This window comes from Apodemus sylvaticus, chromosome 13 (assembly GCF_947179515.1).
Source record: "Apodemus sylvaticus chromosome 13, mApoSyl1.1, whole genome shotgun sequence".
Taxonomy (NCBI): Eukaryota; Metazoa; Chordata; class Mammalia; order Rodentia; family Muridae; genus Apodemus; species Apodemus sylvaticus.
In genome coordinates this window covers 63,979,549-63,998,208 of record NC_067484.1, presented here as the reverse complement: position 1 = coordinate 63,998,208, position 18,660 = coordinate 63,979,549, and the positions used below count along the sequence as shown (strand labels likewise).

Here is an 18,660-nt window from a genome sequence, read left to right as displayed (position 1 = left end):
CCTACCACCTACCACCTACCACACAAACACCAGTTAGAGGCACACAGAAGCATTTTATACATTTGCATACGCCACACATGGACATACCTTTTCTGGCATCATCCGCCACTCCTCTGCTACACCCCATCTGCCCCCTTGTGTTCTGCCTGCAACCACACTGACTTCTTGGCCCCTCTCCTTCCTGTAGCTATTTCCTCATTGAGGTCTACTCTTACCAAAACCATCTGCTATGCCGCTAGTGAAGATTTTTTTTTTCTTTTCTGGGAGGGGGGAGGGGCGTTTGAGACATGGTTTCTCTGTGTAGTCCTGGCTGTCCCTAATGGAACTTGATCTGTGGACCAGGCTGACCTTAAACTCACAGAAATCCACGTCTCTTTGCCTCTGGAGTGCTATGATTAAAAGCCCGTGCCACCATTACCTGGCATTGAGGACACTTTTCAATGTCACTGTCTGTAACTACTTGCTGCGTTCAGTCCTTTGCAGTGCTTTATTTTAACATAGAGTTTTTTTTGTTTTGTTTTGTTTTGTTTTTGTTTTTTGTTGTTGTTGTTGTTGGTGGTGGTGGGTTTTTTGGTTGTTTTTTTGGGGGTTTTTTTTTTGTGTTTTTTTTTTTGTTTTGTTTTGTTTTGTTTTTCCTGAGACAGGGTTTCTCTGTGTAGCCTTGGCTGTCCTGGAACTCACTCTGTAGACCAGGCTGGCCTCAACTCAGAAATCCACCTGCCTCTGCCTCCCAAGTGCTGGGATTAAAGGCGTGCACCACCACCGCTCAGTTCCATAGAGTTATTTCTTTCTAACATGCTATACATTCTATGAATAGATGTATACATAGATATGTTGTATAAGTGTATATTTCTCCGTATCATTTTATATAGCTAATGTATATGTAAGTATTCCATAAATATATGTATTTGGGCATCTATACTCTCTTACCAAAATATAAGCTCAAGAGGAGCCAGAATTTTTCCCCCAGTCCTATAGCCTTGATAATCAATAGTTGTTTTTTTTTGTTTTGTTTTGTTTTGTTTTGTTTTGTTTTTTGGCTTTTTAAAGAAGAAATTTTGGTTTGAGCTCATAGTTTCAGATGTTTAAATTCATCCAGTAGTAAGATTTTATATATTTACTATATATAAGACCTCTTATTAAGAGATCTGATGCTAAGTATTCCCATCACAATAATTAGTATCTACTGATGAACACAATTAGTGTAACCATTAATAGACATAGCTATTGTGTGATTATCTAAAAAGTTTGTCATTCTGGTGGCGCACACCTTTAATCCCAGCACTTGGGAGGCAGAGGCAGGTGGATTTCTGAGTTAGAGGCCAGCCTGGTCTACAGAGTGAGTTCCAGGACAGCCAGGGCTACACAGAGAAACCCTGTCTCGGAAAAAAAAAAAAAAAAAAAAAAAGAGTATGTGGGATAACTAAGGGAATAACAGCCGCGCGCGCGCGCGCGTGTGTGTGTGTGTGTGTGTGTGTATGTATGTGTGTGTATATTTGTGTGTGTGTGTATGTTTGTGTGTGTGTATATTTGTGTGTATGTTTGTGTGTGTGTGTATGTGTGTATATATTTGTGTGTGTGTGTATGTTTGTGTGTGTGTGTATATTTGTGTGTATGTTTGTGTATATTTGTGTGTATGTTTGTGTGTGTGTGTATATTTGTATGTGTGTATGTTTGTGTGTGTGTATGTGTGTGTATATTTGTATGTGTGTGTATGTGTGTGTATATTTGTGTGTGTGTGTGTATGTTTGTGTGTGTGTGTCTGTGTGTGTGTGTGTGTGTGTGTGATAGGAAAACAAGCCAACACAGCTCACACCTCCTTTGGGCAACCCTCTAAACCCACAAGAAAGTGGCTGAAGATGTAATTCAGGGGTGAAATATGTGTTCAGACGTATTAGACCTTGAATTCAAGCCACGGCACCAAAAGAGAGGAAAAAACCTCATTAAGTCTAACAAGGTATCCTTGTTTTACTCCAAACATATTAATTCCATGCTATAATTATCCCATCCCAGTAAAACAACATCACACCACACCTGTTAAAAGTCTGCCTCCACCAAAAGTGTAAGACCCACAGGAGGCCAAAGGCCTAGGGTCTTTGAGTTACATGAAGCCTCAAGCACCTACGATGCGGCTTTGTAGGCAGAATACTCTTTAAAGAGTAAAGTGCTCAGAGGTCTCTTGACACCGCTGCTTCTGCTGTGTTGGAAACACAGAGAGGTGGTGAGCAGCCGTATGACTAGAAGCAGGAGGCAGTCACACAGCGGCACAAAGGGATCAGGTGATTGCAGGAGAGCAAACAAGAGCAGCGTGGCTTCAAAGGGTGTTCACATCTTTTTATTAGAACTATTCCTGCTGCCCGGGTGCAGCCCACTGTTGATTTAACAGAGTACAAGAGAAGAACAGGCCTTGAAGAATTACTAAGACGTGAAGTCAGAATTATTCTCGAGGATAAGCAGCGAGAGTCGCTGAATAACAAACAGCAGTGTCATTCTCACTGAGTGTGGAGAGTGGGTGTTGAAGCCTCCGAAGTTCATTAACAAACGTGCTTTTAAAACTTAATAGCTGTCTTTAAGAGGGAAGAGTCTCCCTTCACGTGTGCATTCGTGGGCTGTGGAAACAACATCTAACGGCGAGACCTCTTGGCTGTTCTCTTTGGAAGTCGCCGTAGATAAGCCTGAAACACCTGCTGTCCTTTCCAAAGAGCGGCTGGCTAGATCTTAGTCTTAAAATAGACCAGTCTATTTGCTAATCAGCTGTGGAGCTGGCAGAAATCTTATCACAGATACGTGCTCGAGGACCAACCTTATCCCAATAGCTTTGGTGTGGCTTATAACCTCACCAGTTAGAGGCATGCAGAAGCATTCTATCTTGTGCCTACCCAGTGAGCGCTAGACCATGCCTCACAAGCAGCCTCAGTAGAAGGGCCTCCTCGGCTTGGCTGGCTCTGGAATGTGCATCCTGTTTTGCTTGCAAGGCCCGTGAGAGCCTCCAGTGTCGACTGCCTCCTTCCCTCTTCTGCTTCATTAGAAATTTCAATTTTACCAAAGACAATTTCAGATGCATTATAAGAAACAGGAATTTGGTTCGTTGGAAATCTACTTCTTTATTCTTTTCTGACCACGTAATTTTGCAAAATAGCTCCTGGCCCGGAAAATAACTTCAACCTGCTGCCTGGACTGCACATTTAGTTATTTGTTCATTGGTGCAAGGGGGAGACTGGGCTAAATCAAGTGAGATACACGCACATGCTCCTGGAAAGATAATTTTAGAACGCGTTTCAAAGCAGATCCTAATTCAAAACTGCCACTGTTACTTAGGCACATGTAGAGACGGTACCAACTTCACAAAAATGTCATCAAATTATTTGAGATTTGCTAGTGGTAGAAGTGATTGCGGCTTCAGTGGACTCCCTTTTGGAGAGAGGCAGGAGGAAACAGGGTGCTTTATTAGGAGTAGCTTGGTAAGAGAGTACAAGAAAGGTACCAGTGAAAACCAGAGCTAGAGGCTATGGGCTGCAAATTCGGCAAGGCTGCAGGCCATCCTCATTGCAGGCAGGGCACCTGAGGGCTCGATAGGACTCCTTGAATCTGTTAGCCAGCATGGAGAACTTGCTGCCGTGGCACAGAGAACAGGTGGCAATGCCGGACCCCTGGCAGTGGAGACAGTTATCCTCAGGGACCAACCCATCCTGCAAGAGACAAGTCCGGGGCCTTCAGTTAGACAAATCGGTTCATGTCCACCGTTCTCATGGAGATCAAAACAGTACTGGGTCTTGGCAAAGGCTGAATCAGAATTGGAGAAAATGTTTCCCACAAATGCTAATGAGGGAAATGGCTAGGAAACAAAACAGCAATTTTATCAGACTTCTTAGATGAACGCTACAAGTACAACACCTGCCATCACATCTGGCGTGCTGCAACTTTCTGCTCTCAGCCACCCTTGTCCCCATCTGACATATACTCTACAGAGGCAAGGACATGACTTTTCTTCCTGTCAAGTAGAATAACAAGCCTGTGTGACAAACCTCAGCAGGTACTCAAGGAAACCAGGTGCTTCCTTCCATAAGGGTTTCCTACTGGTACCCCCAGTGCTGTCCAGTGCATCCGATCACCCAGCACAGTAGGAAAATGTCATTGTGAGAAACTACCTGGCAATATCAGACATACAGCCCAGAAGAAGGTGTGAGGGGCAGACTCTGATTCCTTGGGGCTGAACACCAGAATCCATGACTTCTCGTTGTAGCTGTCCGACATACATCAGGTGCTCAAGAAGGGATGTTTTTCTGCAACTGGCAGACTGGGTGAGTGAATGAATTAGCTCTGAGTTCTTGTAATAATTTATTCTCTTTGAGAACTGTGTTAGGCCCAATGATTAAAAGCCCTGGGCTGTGATGGACAAGGTGAAGGCTCATGAAGTCTCACTCCTGAGAGGTTTCTAGCAACTAACGGCAGCTGGAGTCAGTTTTCTTCAGGGACTTGGCCCTTGAAAGGCTTCCTGTGCTCCGATCCTACACCTGTGCACTTACCAGCCACACTGAGTCAACTCAGTGTTTGGTTTGGTTTGTTGTTTCTTTAAGAGAGAACGCTTGTGAATCAGAGGGAGGAAATGGGTGGGTTTGGGATTGGAGGGTGGGGAGTGAGGAGTGGATTTTATCACAACACTTTCTTTATGGCTGGGCAAAGTATCACACACCTTTAATCCCAGCACTTAGGAGGCAAAGAAAGAATTCAAGGCCAGGGTGCTGTGCGTAGCCTGTTCCAGGCCAGCCAGAACTGTGTATAGTGAGACCCTGTCTCAAAAGGGAAAAAATATTATATGTGTGTATGACATTCTCAATTTAAAAACAAAACTCTGGGCTGTGGCAGCAACAGACAAGAACGGAAGTGAGTGTTTGGTGCAGACAGTACAGCTGGGGCCCTCTCTCTTCTGTGAAACTGGATTGGTAATACCTACCCTCTGAGTTCTGCAATACTGAGTGAGGGATACCATGCAAATGCAGCCCAAGCTCCCCATAAAAGTCACTTTCTTTCTTAGCTAAGTCTCCTGTTCCCCGGAAAATGGCGCTCAACCATGTCTTGAGACAAAATGTCTGAGGCATCTCACAGAAACCAGCCATTTCACACTCTTCATAAACTGATGCTCCGGAGCAGAAGGCTGCAAACCAGACTGATGCCTGGCAAGTCTGCTAACGAGCACTGTCCAGTTCAGCTCCTCAGCATCCCCCCCACCCGTCTCAAGTTCTCCCACGTCCACATTTCTAGCCCAAGTCCCACCCAGGCTGGCACAAATTCACCCACTCATGAGAGATGCTCTTTCTACACAACCCAGTCCAACTGAGGTGCCTATCATCCTGATCCTCTCCGAAGAAGTAAAAACAAAACAACAGAGAAAACAGAAAGCCTAGAGAACCCTTTTAACCAGCATCTGTCCTCCTGGTAAATCCTCACGACAGCTACAGAACACATAATCTTAGAAGATCTAAAAATGTTTTTACCTAAACAACTCTGCTTTCACCGAGTATCAGATCCTTGTCCTGAGGCATGTCTACACATCCTGGTCAACTCCCACCTGTTTCCAGAGGTCAGATGTTCAGTTCTCTTCTGACAGACTTACCCACCCACTCTTTCCTCTCAGGAGTCTACCCATGGCTGCCCCCTGCTAAAAAATCATCTACTCCACTGAGCCTTCCTAAATCCCTGACAGGAAATAGTACCCTTCAATCCCTTTTCCTACCAAGAAAAAGGGGCCAGGCTCCCTGCAAACATGCAGGAATGCACAGCTCCAAAGACAGCGGCCAGCCTGACACCAGATTCTGCAGAGCAAAGTACCGGAGATTGTGATATTGGTTCATGGACCTAAATTGGACTATTATCTCTAGTGACGTCTGGTAAGTTACTTGACCTCTCTTAGCCTCAGTTTCCCTAGCTGCAGAGTAAGACTATTGATAAGACATACTTCAAGGGGTCCTCATGAAAATAAAATAAACTATTACATGTACAACCATTGAGAATAGTATCTGAGCCTTCCAACATAAGTGGCTATTACAGTTGTTGTTGTTGTTGTTGTTATTATTATTGTTGTTGTTGTTGTTATCTTACTTCCCCAAAGATGAGGTCACAGGAAGCATTAAAGTGCTCAGAGGTTCACGATTATTAACCCACCAAGCACAGAGCCAGGGGCCCGCTTTTGCACATGCCTCTGAGGCCTGCCTCCATTATTCTTGGGCTTTTAGAGTTGATAGAGGTTCAAGGTGGCCCCGCTCTCAGCCTTTCTCAGCTCCTTCATCAAACTCTCTCTTCCCAGTTCCATAGAGCAGAGCAAACTGTCTCTTGGGCAGAAGGGCTTCCTTGATGTTCTTTGACCCTTTCTTTTAGAATAAAATTTGTCTGGGCATTTATCACACAAGGGATTGAACACACAAAGAGTAATTTAAAACAGTGTGTAAAGAACAGACAAGGGAAGCGTAGCCTGTCCCAGCAACCTTCTGCCACACACTCTGTCCTCCTTTACAGTCTACAGAAAAATAGAAGGATAGACCAGGATTCCTCCATGTTGAATGGAAAGGTAATTGTCACATGGGGCCTGCTGTTGCTTTTTGTTTCAGGCCTGGGGAGTGACCTGCATCTTCCTGTTTCTTTCTCTTTTGGGTGGAGAGGGGAGTTCCTCCAAGATACAACATAAAAGAAGAAATAATGGTATTAAAGAAACCTAAAGCCGGGAGATGGTGGCGCACACCTTTAATCCCAGCACTTGGGAGGCAGAGGCAGGTGGATTTCTGAGTTTGAGGCCAGCCTGGTCTACAAAGTAAGTTCCAGGACAGCCAGGGCTACACAGAGAAACCCTGTCTCAAAAAACAAAAAAACAAAACAAAACAAAAAAACCAAAAAAAAAAAAAAAACCAAAAAAAAAAGAAAAGAAAAGAAAGAAAGAAAGAAAGAAAGAAAGAAAGAAAGAAAGAAAGAAAGAAAGAAAGAAAGAAAGAAAGAAAGAAACCTAAAGAGGAAAGGCGATGTTCACAAAATGTCCAGGTTGTCTGTCTGCTGGCACGCTAGGCTCTACAGCTTGTAGAAGGTTATCAGCAACAGTGAGGTATTTCTTATTAGGTGGCGCTGGGTTCCAAATTCTGTCTCCTTCCTTCCTTCCTTCCTTTCTTCCTTTCTTCCTTCCTTCCTTCCTTTCTTTCTTTCTTTCTTTCTTTCTTTCTTTCTTTCCTTCCTTCCTTCCTTCTTTCTTTCCTCTTTTTTTTTTTTGGTTGTTTTCTAGACAGACAGGGTTTCTCTGTGTAGCCCTGGCAGTCCTGGAACTCACTCTGTAGACCAGGCTGCCTCTGCCTCCCAAGCGCTGGGATTAAAGGCATGCACCACCACCGCCTGGCAGTTAAACAATAGTTACTGAGCATCCATTATATGCCAGGCTTTTTCCCCCTTGGACCTGGGAACTGCAACGTTGCACGTAACATGAACACAACTTCTGCTTCTGTGGAGATCAAATCCTGATAGGTATGAGCAGATCTTAAGCACACAATCACAAAAATGAAAGTAAAATTGCAACTATGACGAGGTGTTTAAAGTCCTGATGGGTTTATTCTGAGGATGCCGGCTTGTGGGAGGCATCAAGAACCCTCTGAAGGACAAAAATCGCCACTGAGAACTCAAGAACTAAAGGCGAGAGGCTGGAAGACCTTCGGGGCATTGCATGCAGAGGGGATCTGCTTCCACCAAGAGTACAAAGAACCTATGAGAGATGAACAGATGGGCAGTGGGAGGAGGGGAGGGAGCAAAGACACAGTAAGAAATATGGACCAGATAAAGCCAGAGAGGTTAGCACTGGCCAGACAACCCAGGGCTTTCTAAAATACTCTCTATTGTTGTAACTTGGAGGACTCCCCCCCTCCTCCATGCAGAAGAGAAAGAAATAGGAAGGTACGGGTCACTCCCTAAGGCTCTCTAAAGTACAGAGATTTGGTCTTATCTCAAGCCATGTTATACCACAGAATGCTTTGAGAGGCTGGAAGGCCTAAGAAAGGAATGACAGAAACAGAGATTCTCGTTTCAAAAGTATTACATTCAGCTGTAAAGTCAGCCCAAAGGGTAGATGTGGAATAAACTTCAGGAGCCTTCGTCTGGATTCCAAGAGGCCTGTGTTCTGGGGGAGGGGATGGGGGCGACAGAAACAGAGATTCTCATTTCAAAAGCATTTACATCAGCCTAAAAGGTAGATGGGAGCCAAATTCCAGTAGCCTTTTAATGGAGTCTACAAGGCTTGTGTTCTGGTGGAGGGGGGGGCAGGGAAGGAAGAGAGAAGCTAGATTTTAAGAGGTGTTGTGGAGAGTTGGGCATCCATGAAAGGCAGAGAAAAGAGAGCAGAGAAACTTGGCACCTTGGCCTAAGGTCATCACTCAAAGCTGAGCATAACCTCCTTTTTCTCTTTACCTCAGTCCTCACAGGGCAGGGCATCACTCAGGTTCCCCAAAGCTCTTCCATTTCCCAATCCACCTCATGGGATATTGGAGTGAGTCCCACAGAAACGAACTTTACACCTAAGGGACCCTGAGGAGTGATATTCAGTGATGACAGCAGCTCGGGCTCAATCATTCACTCTTAGTAATGGCAGTCCACAGGTACCTGGGCTTGTGGGTTTTCAAAGAGTGTCGGTTTCAACTCAACCTAATCTTCTAATTGGCTCAAGACTTTACAGGACCTTCACTGACTGTGGACTAAGACCAGGACCAATAATAGAAGCCCACGTAAAGCCATAAGAAAGTGGCAGAGCTGAGGCTAGTGATGAAACTCAGTTGGTAGAGTGCTTGCCTCAGTTGGTAGAGTGCTTGCCTCAGTTGGTAGAGCATGAGGAAGCCCTGGGCTTAATGCCCAGCCTCATATAAACCTGTGTTAGTGGCACCACATATATCTATAATCCCAAAGCCCTGGGGGTAGAGACACAAGGATCAGAGGTTCAAGATCATCCTCAGCTACATGAGGAGTTTAGGCCAGCTTGAGCTGTAGACCCTGTCTCGGAAACCTAAATAAATAAGAACATAGATGATTTCTTTTTTCATCTCCAAAACTCAGTACTAATCAGATGTGAAAAGAAGTCATCCAAAAATTTAAAAATTACATTTCATATTTGAAATATGAAATTATAGTCACTTACGCCAATGCTATGCCATTACAGTCCAATGGATGTTTAAAAAAATATCCCCTCCGGTGGTGGCACACGCCTGGAATCCCAGCACTCTGGGATGCTGAGGCAGGCGGATTTCTGAGTTCGAGGCCAGCCTGGTCTGTAGATTGAGTTCCAGGACAGCCAGGGCTATACAAAGAAACCCTGTCTCGAAAAAAACCAAATCCAAAATAATAATAATAATAATAAAATAAAAAATATCCCCTCACACTTTAACAGATTTTTATAAGTGTTGTTATTCAAAAATGTTTAGAGAGGTGATGCGAAAGCAGAGCCATCTGCAGGCCATTGCTGCAGGGCCAGCCTGAGGGGAACAGCAGCACAGACAAGGGTACCTGTGTGTGCTGACTATGGAGAAATGTGCCTTCCGACTCCGGCAGGGGGCCGCCGTTCTGCTCCCGGTCTCCATCACTGTCCCCCGTGATCATCAGAGACTCTTCCTCAGCCACCTCTTCCTTTTGGAGGATTTTCCTCATGAAGTCCCTTTTGTCCATCGGGGTTCGGATGATTTTCAGGTTGTTGGTGTAGATGATTATCTTCCCAAAGTCTATAATCGGCGGAGGCTAGAGAAACAGAGAGCGAGCATCAGCCATCACCCAGCGCATGCTTGCGGAACCCGCCTGATGCCCGGAGCCGAGACATCAGAAAGAAGGGCTTTGCACCTGTCAGAACTGTGATTCACCCCACCCCAAGGTTTCTTTCTAAAGACCGTTCCAATAAAGCCAGACACTCTGAAGCTAATAGAAAAAAAACTGGGGAAGACCCTTGAGGACATCGGTACAGGGAGAAAGTTTCTAAACAGAACACCAATAGCGTATGCTCTAAGAGCAAGAATTGACAAATGGGACCTCATAAAATTACAAAGTTTCTGTAAGGCAAAGGACACCATCAAGAGGACAAATCGGCAACCAACAAATTGGGAAAAGATCTTCACCAATCCTACATCAGATAGAGGGCTAATATCCAATATATATAAAGAACTCAAGAAGTTAGACTCCAGAAAACCAAACAACCCTATTAAAAAATGGGGTACAGAGTTAAACAAAGAATTCTCACCTGAAGAACTTCGGATGGCGGAGAAGCATCTTAAAAAATGCTCAACTTCATTAGTCATTAGGGAAATGCAAATCAAAACAACCCTAAGATTTCATCTTACACCAGTCAGAATGGCTAAGATTAAAAATACAGGAGACAGCAGGTGTTGGAGAGGGTGTGGAGAAAGAGGAACACTCCTCCACTGCTGGTGGGGTTGCAAATTGGTACAACCACTCTGGAAATCAGTCTGGCGGTTCCTCCGAAAACTGGGCACCTTACTTCCACAAGATCCTGCTATACCACTCCTGGGCATATACCCAGAAGACTCCCCACCATGTAATAAGGATACATGTTCTACTATGTTCATAGCAGCCCTATTTGTAATTGCCAGATGCTGGAAAGAACCCAGGTATCCCTCAACAGAAGAGTGGATGCAAAAAATGTGGTATATCTACACAATGGAGTACTATTCAGCCATTAGAAACAATGAATTCATGAAATTCTTAGGCAAATGGATGGAGCTAGAGAATATCATACTAAGTGAGGTAACCCAGACTCAAAAGGTGAATCATGGTATGCACTCACTAATAAGTGGATATTAACCTAGAAAACTGGAATACCAAAAACATAATCCACACATCAAATGAGGTACAAGAAGAAAGGAGGAGTGGCCCCTGGTTCTGGAAAGACTCAGTGAAACAGTATTCAGCAAAACCAGAACGGGGAAGTGGGAAGGGGTGGGTGGGAGGACAGGGGAAGAGAAGGGGGCTTGCGGGTCTTTCGGGGAGTGGGGGGGCTAGAAAAGGGGAAATCATTTGAAATGTAAATAAATTATATCGAATAATAAAAAAAAAAAAAAAAAAAAAAAGTAAGAAGGATCTCTCCTTCTTGCTGAGGCTAAGAACCAAGGAAGGCTGGACCACTCAGAGGGTAGGACTGTTAAACTCAGAGTCCAGAGTTTCTGTTCCCATTGTTCCCTACGACAGCCAGTGAAGAGCTGAGCACAGGCAAAAGGACACTTTAGTCTCATGCAAAGATTTCTCCATTTGTCTCTGCATAAATAACATTAGCAAATATCACTTACTGAACACTGTGTGTCAGGCGTCACACTAAGCATTTTACTGACATCCCTTCCCTACCAAACATCCCTAGCAAGTAAATGCTATGATTGGCACCCTTTACAGGTTAGGACTAAGTCTCAATGGACTCACAAAGATGATAGTGACTTGGGAACTGTGGCTCGGATTCAAACCTAGGATCTTTTTAAAATTTTTAGATTCATTCATCTTACTCTAAGTCTTAACAGTGTTTTGACTACCCATATGTATGCGCACCTCATACATGCTCGGTGCCTGCAGAGATCAAGGGAGGGCATTGCATCCCCCAGAACTGGAGCTATGGGTGGCTGTGAGCATCATGTGGGGGTTGGGAACTGAACTTGGGTCCTCTGCAAAAACAGCAAGAGCTCTTAGCCATTGAGTCATCTCTCCAGACACTAAAACACATGCAATTGTTTTCTTCCTTTCATTTCTCCCTCTCCCTCTCCTTCTCCCTCTCCCTCTCCCTCCCTTCCGTCCTTTATGTATTTATTCATTTCTTACTTTCTATTTTTATACATGGTATTACTATGTAACCTTGGCTGGTCTATAACTCATGGTGCAAACCAGGCTGACCTCAATCTCATAGAGATCCACCTGCATCTGTTCTCAACTACTTGTATTAAGGGCATGCACCACCCATGCCTGGTCCTCAAAAGCCAATATTTTAATTCTGCACTACTCACAAGCATTCCTTTCCAGGATTTCAATATATCATATATACCAAGTTTCAATATATCATATATACCATATATATATATATATATATATATATATATATATATATATATATATATATACACATTAAGCTATAACAGATACATCAATGAATATACTTTCTCATTATCCATTTTTATTCATATAATATGGACTATTTTATATCAAAATACTTCTAAAGGATCATTGTTAATATCTAATGTCTCATTCTATGGTGTACCACGTGTTAATGCTTTGCTCATGAAAAAAATGGGCAATGCCATAGTGCACTAAAGAAGGGAGGTGGGGAGGGATGTAAGACTGCAGCTCAGGGGCAAGGAGCTCGCCTAGCACATTTGAATCCTTGGGTTCAGAAAGCCTGGGAGGAAGAGGAGAAAAGAGGAGGGGGAGGAGAAGGGGGAGGACGAAGAGGAAGAAAAAGAGGATGATGAAGGGGAGGAGGAAGAGGAGGGAAGAGGGGAAGAAGAGGAGGAAGAGAAGGAAAGAGAGGAGGAAAAAGAAGAGGAGGAAGAAGAGGAGGAAGAAGAAGAGGAAGAAGAAGAGGAAGAAGAGGAGGAAGAAGAGGAGAAGAAAGCAGAGGAAGAAGAGGGGGAAGAAGAGGAAGAGGCAGAAAGTCAACCAGAAGAGTCAATATTCAGGTACCACTTGACCAGAGTCCTGCTAAGTTACATACACAGCTTGGATGGAAACAGCCTTGATTCCAGTTCTGACGTCTACTAGTTACAAGACACAGGGCAATCACAAACTCTGATGAACTCCATTTTGGCCATCTGCATGTGACTTGACATCCAGCTGGTAGGCATTCCCACAGACAAGCTAGTTCCTTCAATGCAAAAAGTTTAAGTTTCAGTGCACTACCACACTGGTAGCACATAGATATGCTGAAACTCCTGGGTCCTGCCACACACTATTCAGTCTCCCTAAGGGGTGCTTCCAACATTGTCAAGCTCAGTAATACAAGGGTTAATGCTAGCCAGGCAGTGGTGGCAAATGCCTTCAATCTCAGGGCTTTGGAGGCAGATGCAGATGGATCTCTGAGTTCAAGGCTAGCCTGGTCTACTGAGGGAGTTCTAGAACAGGGCTACACAGAAAGACCCTGCCTTACCCCTCCCCAAATAGGGGTTAATACTTAAGACACCAAGTTCCAAGGCCCTTCCCCAATTCTCTTCTGGCTTCTGTGCTTCTCAATATCCATATTGCTATATATTTTGGCGCTAGTACCTAAGGATAATAGCATCTTCTCAGAATGGAAGATGATATGAAAAACACAGAAAAGTGGGATCTGAAAAAAATGGTGCTGATATGCAAATGTGGATGATGTCACCACTGTTCTTAAAACTGTTTTTCGGCTGTGTACATCACTAGTGCTATACAACAAAATATCTCAGCATAAAATATTTTTCTTGATTCTAGAACTGGATAACCACAGTCTACTTAAATAATGCGCCAGATAAACACTCTAATATTTAAAGTATTCAGTCAGCATCTAATGTGAGCAAGACTTCCACATTCAGGCTCCTGTAAACAGCCATGGGGTTTCAATGGATACTTAAGCCCCAGGCTTCCTGTCTGGCCCTCTTTTCTCCCTCCTCAAGGGATCCTGTAGCAGATTCCATTTCCTTTTGTTTTATGCACACTGGATTCCCATTTCGCACTCTGGACTATCAGTTTCTGACATCGGGAGATAAGAATGGTGGGACTTTTGGAAGGCTCTATTTCTTCCTGTAATAGCCAAAAGATTCAGTTACTAGGAAGCCTCCTCCGTCCAGGACTCTCTTTTGGTTTCTTTTTGTGGAAGACTCAACTCTCAATAAACTCAAAGAGCGAGTGATCATCTGCTTCAACTCCCTGTCCATAAACCGGCCAACATCTAAGATATCGGTCAACATCTAAAGTAGTAAATAGTTTTACTCCAAAGACAGAGGGCCGCAGTCATTCTGCATGTGTGTTTGGTTTCAGTCCACTTGCCAGCCAGATTTTCCTTTGTGTCTGAGAAAACTCTCTGGGTGTAGCTAAAGTTTACATGGTCTGGTTACATCTAACTGCCTGCGAGGAAAATCTACTCTTGTATTATAGAGGGCCGGATAGAGCCAAGAATCTTTTAGCTCCTTGTGTACAGTCTAGAATGGCAGCTTATGTGAGAAGGTATCTGTAAATATTCTGCTATCTGTAGCCACATACCAAGAGACAGCTATCCAGATACTGCTGAATGCAGAGTAGCCTTGTTAGGTACTAGAAATTGAATGGGTTTTGGAGTCAGGGAAATTCTATTTATTGTTGTTGTGGTGATGGTTGTTGTTGTTGTTATTGTGGTTGACGCTCTTTTATTTTTTGAGACAAGGTTTCTCTGTAGCTCTGGGTGTCCTGGAACTAATTCTGTAGATCAGGCTGGCCTAGAACTCAGAGATCCACCTCTGCCTCTGCCTCTGCCTCTGCCTCTGCCTCTGCCTCTGCCTCTGCCTCTGCCTCTGCCTCTGCCTCTGCCTCTGCCTCTGCCTCTGCCTCTGCCTCTGCCCATCTGCCTCTGCCCCTGCCCCTGCCCCTGCCTTTCCTTGTCCACAATTTCATGAATCCTCCACAGTTTGGTGAGTTTTGGTTCCTTAATACATTTTTAAATCTAGTATCACTGTTTGTACCTGTACCATAAAATAAAAAATAGACTAAACATCTCCTTAAGACTGTGTTCATCACTGCAATAGTAGTTACCACTTGCTAAACATGTGGAGGATGCCAGGCACACTGCAGGCGTTATCAATTTTAATCATCTTAATGGCCCTCCTATGAAGACTTCTGTTATTCTCAGACCAAGATGATAACATTGCTTTGTTACATACTTTGTCCAACTCCCACAAGAAGTGGATAGAGCTGGACGTTGACAGCTATCAGAGCATGCGTGTTGTTTTTATTGTTACAATTAAGAGTGCAATACACACAAAATATGATTTATTACTTTCACCATTTACAAGTGTAGAGCTCCCTGATATTCACATTGTTGTACAATATTTCTCTCCAGAACTTATCTTCCCAAAGTGAAATGCTAGATGCATAAACAGTAATATCCTCTCTACCCCTAGCCTGACAACCACCATCTACTTTTTGTCTCTATTGATTTGAACATTCTAAGTACGTTGTATAGCTGCACTGGTACAGGTTTGTGTGATTACACGTGGCTCACTTCATTTAGCCTCATGGGTCCAAGCTTCAGCCATGTTGATGCAAGTCAAATCACCCTAAGGTGTTGTAATATCTCATTATGCATGTGTCCCACTTCTGTGTAGCCATTCACCAACTGATGAACGTTTAAGTTGCTTCCATGTCTAACTGATTATGAATTTCTGTGAATGATGGTGTATAACTATTCAGCTAAGCTCCAAACTCTTAGGTGAACCGCTGCACCTAACTACAGCCTATGACACTCTCACAGACAGCATTTATGAAGGGTTAATTTATAGCTCCACATGCCAGTGGGGGGGCCAAGAAGCTCCAGCTTTTATTTCCTTGTTTTGCATGAATAACATCGTGATCTGTTTCACCGGGTGTGCCCCACAGGTCCATGAAGGTCCCTGTCACACTCATGGCAAAGCTAGTATCTTGTAGTCGATAAAACAACAGAGAAAACAGGATGTAATGAGACAAGCAGGAGTCCAACCTCCAACACAGCCTCTGGATACTGTGCTTTAATACAGTCTTGTACATCTATGTCAAATCATTCTTAGATGTGCCAGAGTTGGCGTGTGAGTTATGAAGTAGCTTAAATCATATATCATGGCTTGTTTGAACTATGTGTTTGTTAATCCTCAGCTTTACAATTAAGATACAGTTACAAAGAACTATTTTAAGCACAGAGGATAGCTAAGTACCCAGGCCACAAATAAATGAGAAATATCACCACCATCATCAATGTCATCATTACTAATGTGTTTGTTAAAAGGGAACACTCCATAGAGATTAAAGTACAGAAAACCAGAGGACCCAGATTCCTCGTCTGATCCAGCTCCTTAACCCCCCCCCAATAATGATGTATGGGCCCTTTATCAACTTGGCACATAAATTTCCTCTTTCACAAAATAAAAATGATCATATCTTGCTTTTTCCTTGAGAGTTTGGTAAAGGAAAGAACATGATGGACATAGAAGAAGATAGTCCGTGACAGCCCCTATAACACACAAGGTACTTCCACCAGCATAAGGGATTTTTCATTCTCAACTCCTTAATACAAACATGAAGCCTGGTACTAGTTTTGGTGATGATGAATATGCCTGCAATTATCCTTTTGCCAGTCACAAAACATTTACCTGTGACACCTATTTTCTTAGGAAACTAGCAATAAAAATAATTTAAAACAACTATCTGAATAAAACCCTTCAAAGATGAGGACATATCATGGTATAGTTACCATTAATGAATTAGATAGATTACATAATTATATTTACTCTTGCAAAGAAGTAGCATTCATACCTCCACAACCATAATACGCACATGACCGGTTTCTAAGATTCTGGAAACCAGTGAGCCTTTCCCAGGTTGCTTTAGCCTAAAATAGAAATCCTGCATGGACTTTTGATTATCTGTGGTACCAGAGAAGCTGAGCAAACCTGCAGGGAGAGCTTGTGTCATTGAACTATTAGTTCAAACTTCTTCTCTAAGTAACACTACTTCTGTTTGATTTGCTTTTCGCTATTTCTTCCCGGGACTCCAGCTACACAGCATTCGCATTAATGAGTGTTGGGAAGGCAAAACTAAATAAATAGACTAACAATTTAAAAAGGCAGGCAGTAGGAAAGTGATAAGGAGAAAAAAACAAGACACGGATAAACTACAGCTGAGTAATTGGCTGGAGCAAAATGGGTACCTTCCAATATTCAATTCTTTCAGGAAACGAAATGACCTAGTGCTGCATAATTCTATAAAACGACAGCTGAGCAACCCGAAAGCTATTGCACCTCTATTTAATTTACACACTGAGGAAACTCAGCCAAAGACCCAATTACCGTGTATTACCCTGGATGGAGTCTGAACGCTGCTTATGCTCATTACGTTTTCCAATGAGTAGTCAACCCGTGTGTTATTTTTGTCCGAGAAATATTATTCTAATAACGGCTCCCCATTTGATGCACCTAAAGCTCTGGCCGGTAGCTGAATGTGGGCGAGATATGCATCTGAAGCACTTCTGTATTTATCTAAACATATTTCAAGGACCCTACCCTAGAAGGTCATAACCTCGCACAACACCAACCTTATGGTCATTCGCCTTGTAGTCATTGAACAGAGGCTGGCTACCCGCCAGAGTGTAGGCGCCGCTGTCTCTGAATACGCTGATTCTCTGAGCCGTCAGCTTGGGGGAGTACAGCTGGGGCTTGGGGGCGTACAGCTGGGGCTTGGGGGCGTCCCCAGACCCATAAACACCACCCATTGGTTCAAGGGCCTCCTGGAGAAAACTGTGAGGATATTCTTCTTTGGGCGACTCTAATTCTTGCCCATCCTCAAAAACCTGCTTCAACACTCGGCCACTGTAGGAAGAGGAGATTTTAAAGCGTACTTTTCTGGGTTTGTCCTCGCTGCTCTTCTGATTCAGTTTCTTCTCGGAGTCCTCCATCAGCAGGAAGTTCACGCTCAGGTTTCCAGGCCTCCGAGCAGCCAGTGAAACCAGGCTCTGAGAAAACGGCATTTTATTTTCTCTCCTCCTGCATATGATTAATTCAAATAGGTTCTGGGGAATACTCAATTACAGCAACTGACACCCACACATTAAATATTGATAGGCCTCATGAAAACGCAGGTGATCACGGCTATGTGGAGTGGATGGAACAGAGGAGAAGATGACGTCTCTGCCTGGTCGCAAGCGTAACCCCTAACTCCACCCTAATCCTGGCTTCTCTTACTAGGGGGGGGGGGGTGTGAATACATTTATTACAATAATGGGTACCAACTCCATAAGATTGGACATTTGGTCAATTAGCGATTATCTTGTTATTGCTACTATATAAGAGTAACTATATTCTAATAAGGAAATTCAAATACATGTCCATGTGTCTCTAAAACCATATCTGGCCTACCAGTTTTTCAAACAGTGTCCCACGGGGCTCTGGATACAAACGGTTTTGGGGGGCTTCTTCTTAGAGTCGGAAGGCAAAGGTGCAGAAGCTAGGTCTCCAACCAGCGTAATGGACTCAGTAGTGAGGAGCACGTGCTGCTGCTCTTCCAGAGAACTCGGCTTTGGTTCTAGTACGAGGTAGCTGACAACCATCTTAAGTGCAATTCCAGGGGTTTTGATGTACTCTTCTGGCCTACACGGGCACCGCACACATGCGCCACCCAGGCAAAATACTCAAAATATGTAAGATAAGAAATAAAGTTTTCATTTGCAACTACACCAATAGCCCCTACAGCCTGGTGAAGCTAGCAAATTCCCATCTCTAACTGTGATGAATGTCAGAGAAGCCTGGTGTGTGGGCTCTTTGAAGAGACCTACAAGCCTATAGAAAACAGACCTACCACGTGTGAAATGACAACCTCGTGCTTAGAGAGTAAGGTATCCACCAATGGATCCTACAATGGCTATTCTAGAAAGGAACGTCTCTCTGGAATGAGAATACAAGAAGGATTGGAAGACCAAGGGTCTGTGAG

The 18,660-nt window shown here is 43.7% G+C and overlaps 2 protein-coding genes across 4 annotated transcripts in view; both read right to left on the bottom strand.

Annotated features, from left to right (window-relative positions):
* The window catches only part of Prelid2 (PRELI domain containing 2), a 99,198-nt gene extending 99,054 nt beyond the window's left edge, over positions 1-144 (bottom strand). Inside the window, exon 1 of one of the 3 annotated variants that reach the window (XM_052155862.1) lies at positions 88-144. In XM_052155862.1, coding sequence (XP_052011822.1) covers positions 88-127 — 40 coding nt within the window. In that variant the 5' untranslated portion in view covers positions 128-144. The remainder of the gene's footprint in view (positions 1-87) is intronic. The other 2 variants (XM_052155858.1, XM_052155860.1) reach the window with 2 other exon arrangements.
* Positions 145-3,506: 3,362 nt separating this feature from the next.
* Positions 3,507-17,629, bottom strand: Grxcr2 (glutaredoxin and cysteine rich domain containing 2). Its single transcript, XM_052155957.1, has 3 exons — positions 17,270-17,629; positions 9,520-9,747; positions 3,507-3,689 (listed from the first exon to the last, which is right to left on the bottom strand). The coding sequence occupies exons 1-3, from the start codon at positions 17,627-17,629 to the stop codon at positions 3,507-3,509; spliced, it is 771 nt and encodes a 256-aa protein (XP_052011917.1).
* Between the last annotated feature and the right edge of the window lie 1,031 nt (positions 17,630-18,660).

What these genes read in the sequence shown, in the direction of transcription:
- Grxcr2 (XM_052155957.1), bottom strand. Translation starts at nt 17,629, where the DNA reads ATGGAGGACTCCGAGAAGAAACTGAATCAGAAGAGCAGCGAGGACAAA. An exon ending in ACAAGGCGAATGACCATAAG is followed by an intron (nt 9,748 to 17,269) that starts GTTGGTGTTGTG and finishes CTGTTTCTCTAG; the next exon opens with CCTCCGCCGATTATAGACTT. An exon ending in TCCATAGTCAGCACACACAG is followed by an intron (nt 3,690 to 9,519) that starts GTACCCTTGTCT and finishes TGTCTCTTGCAG; the next exon opens with GATGGGTTGGTCCCTGAGGA.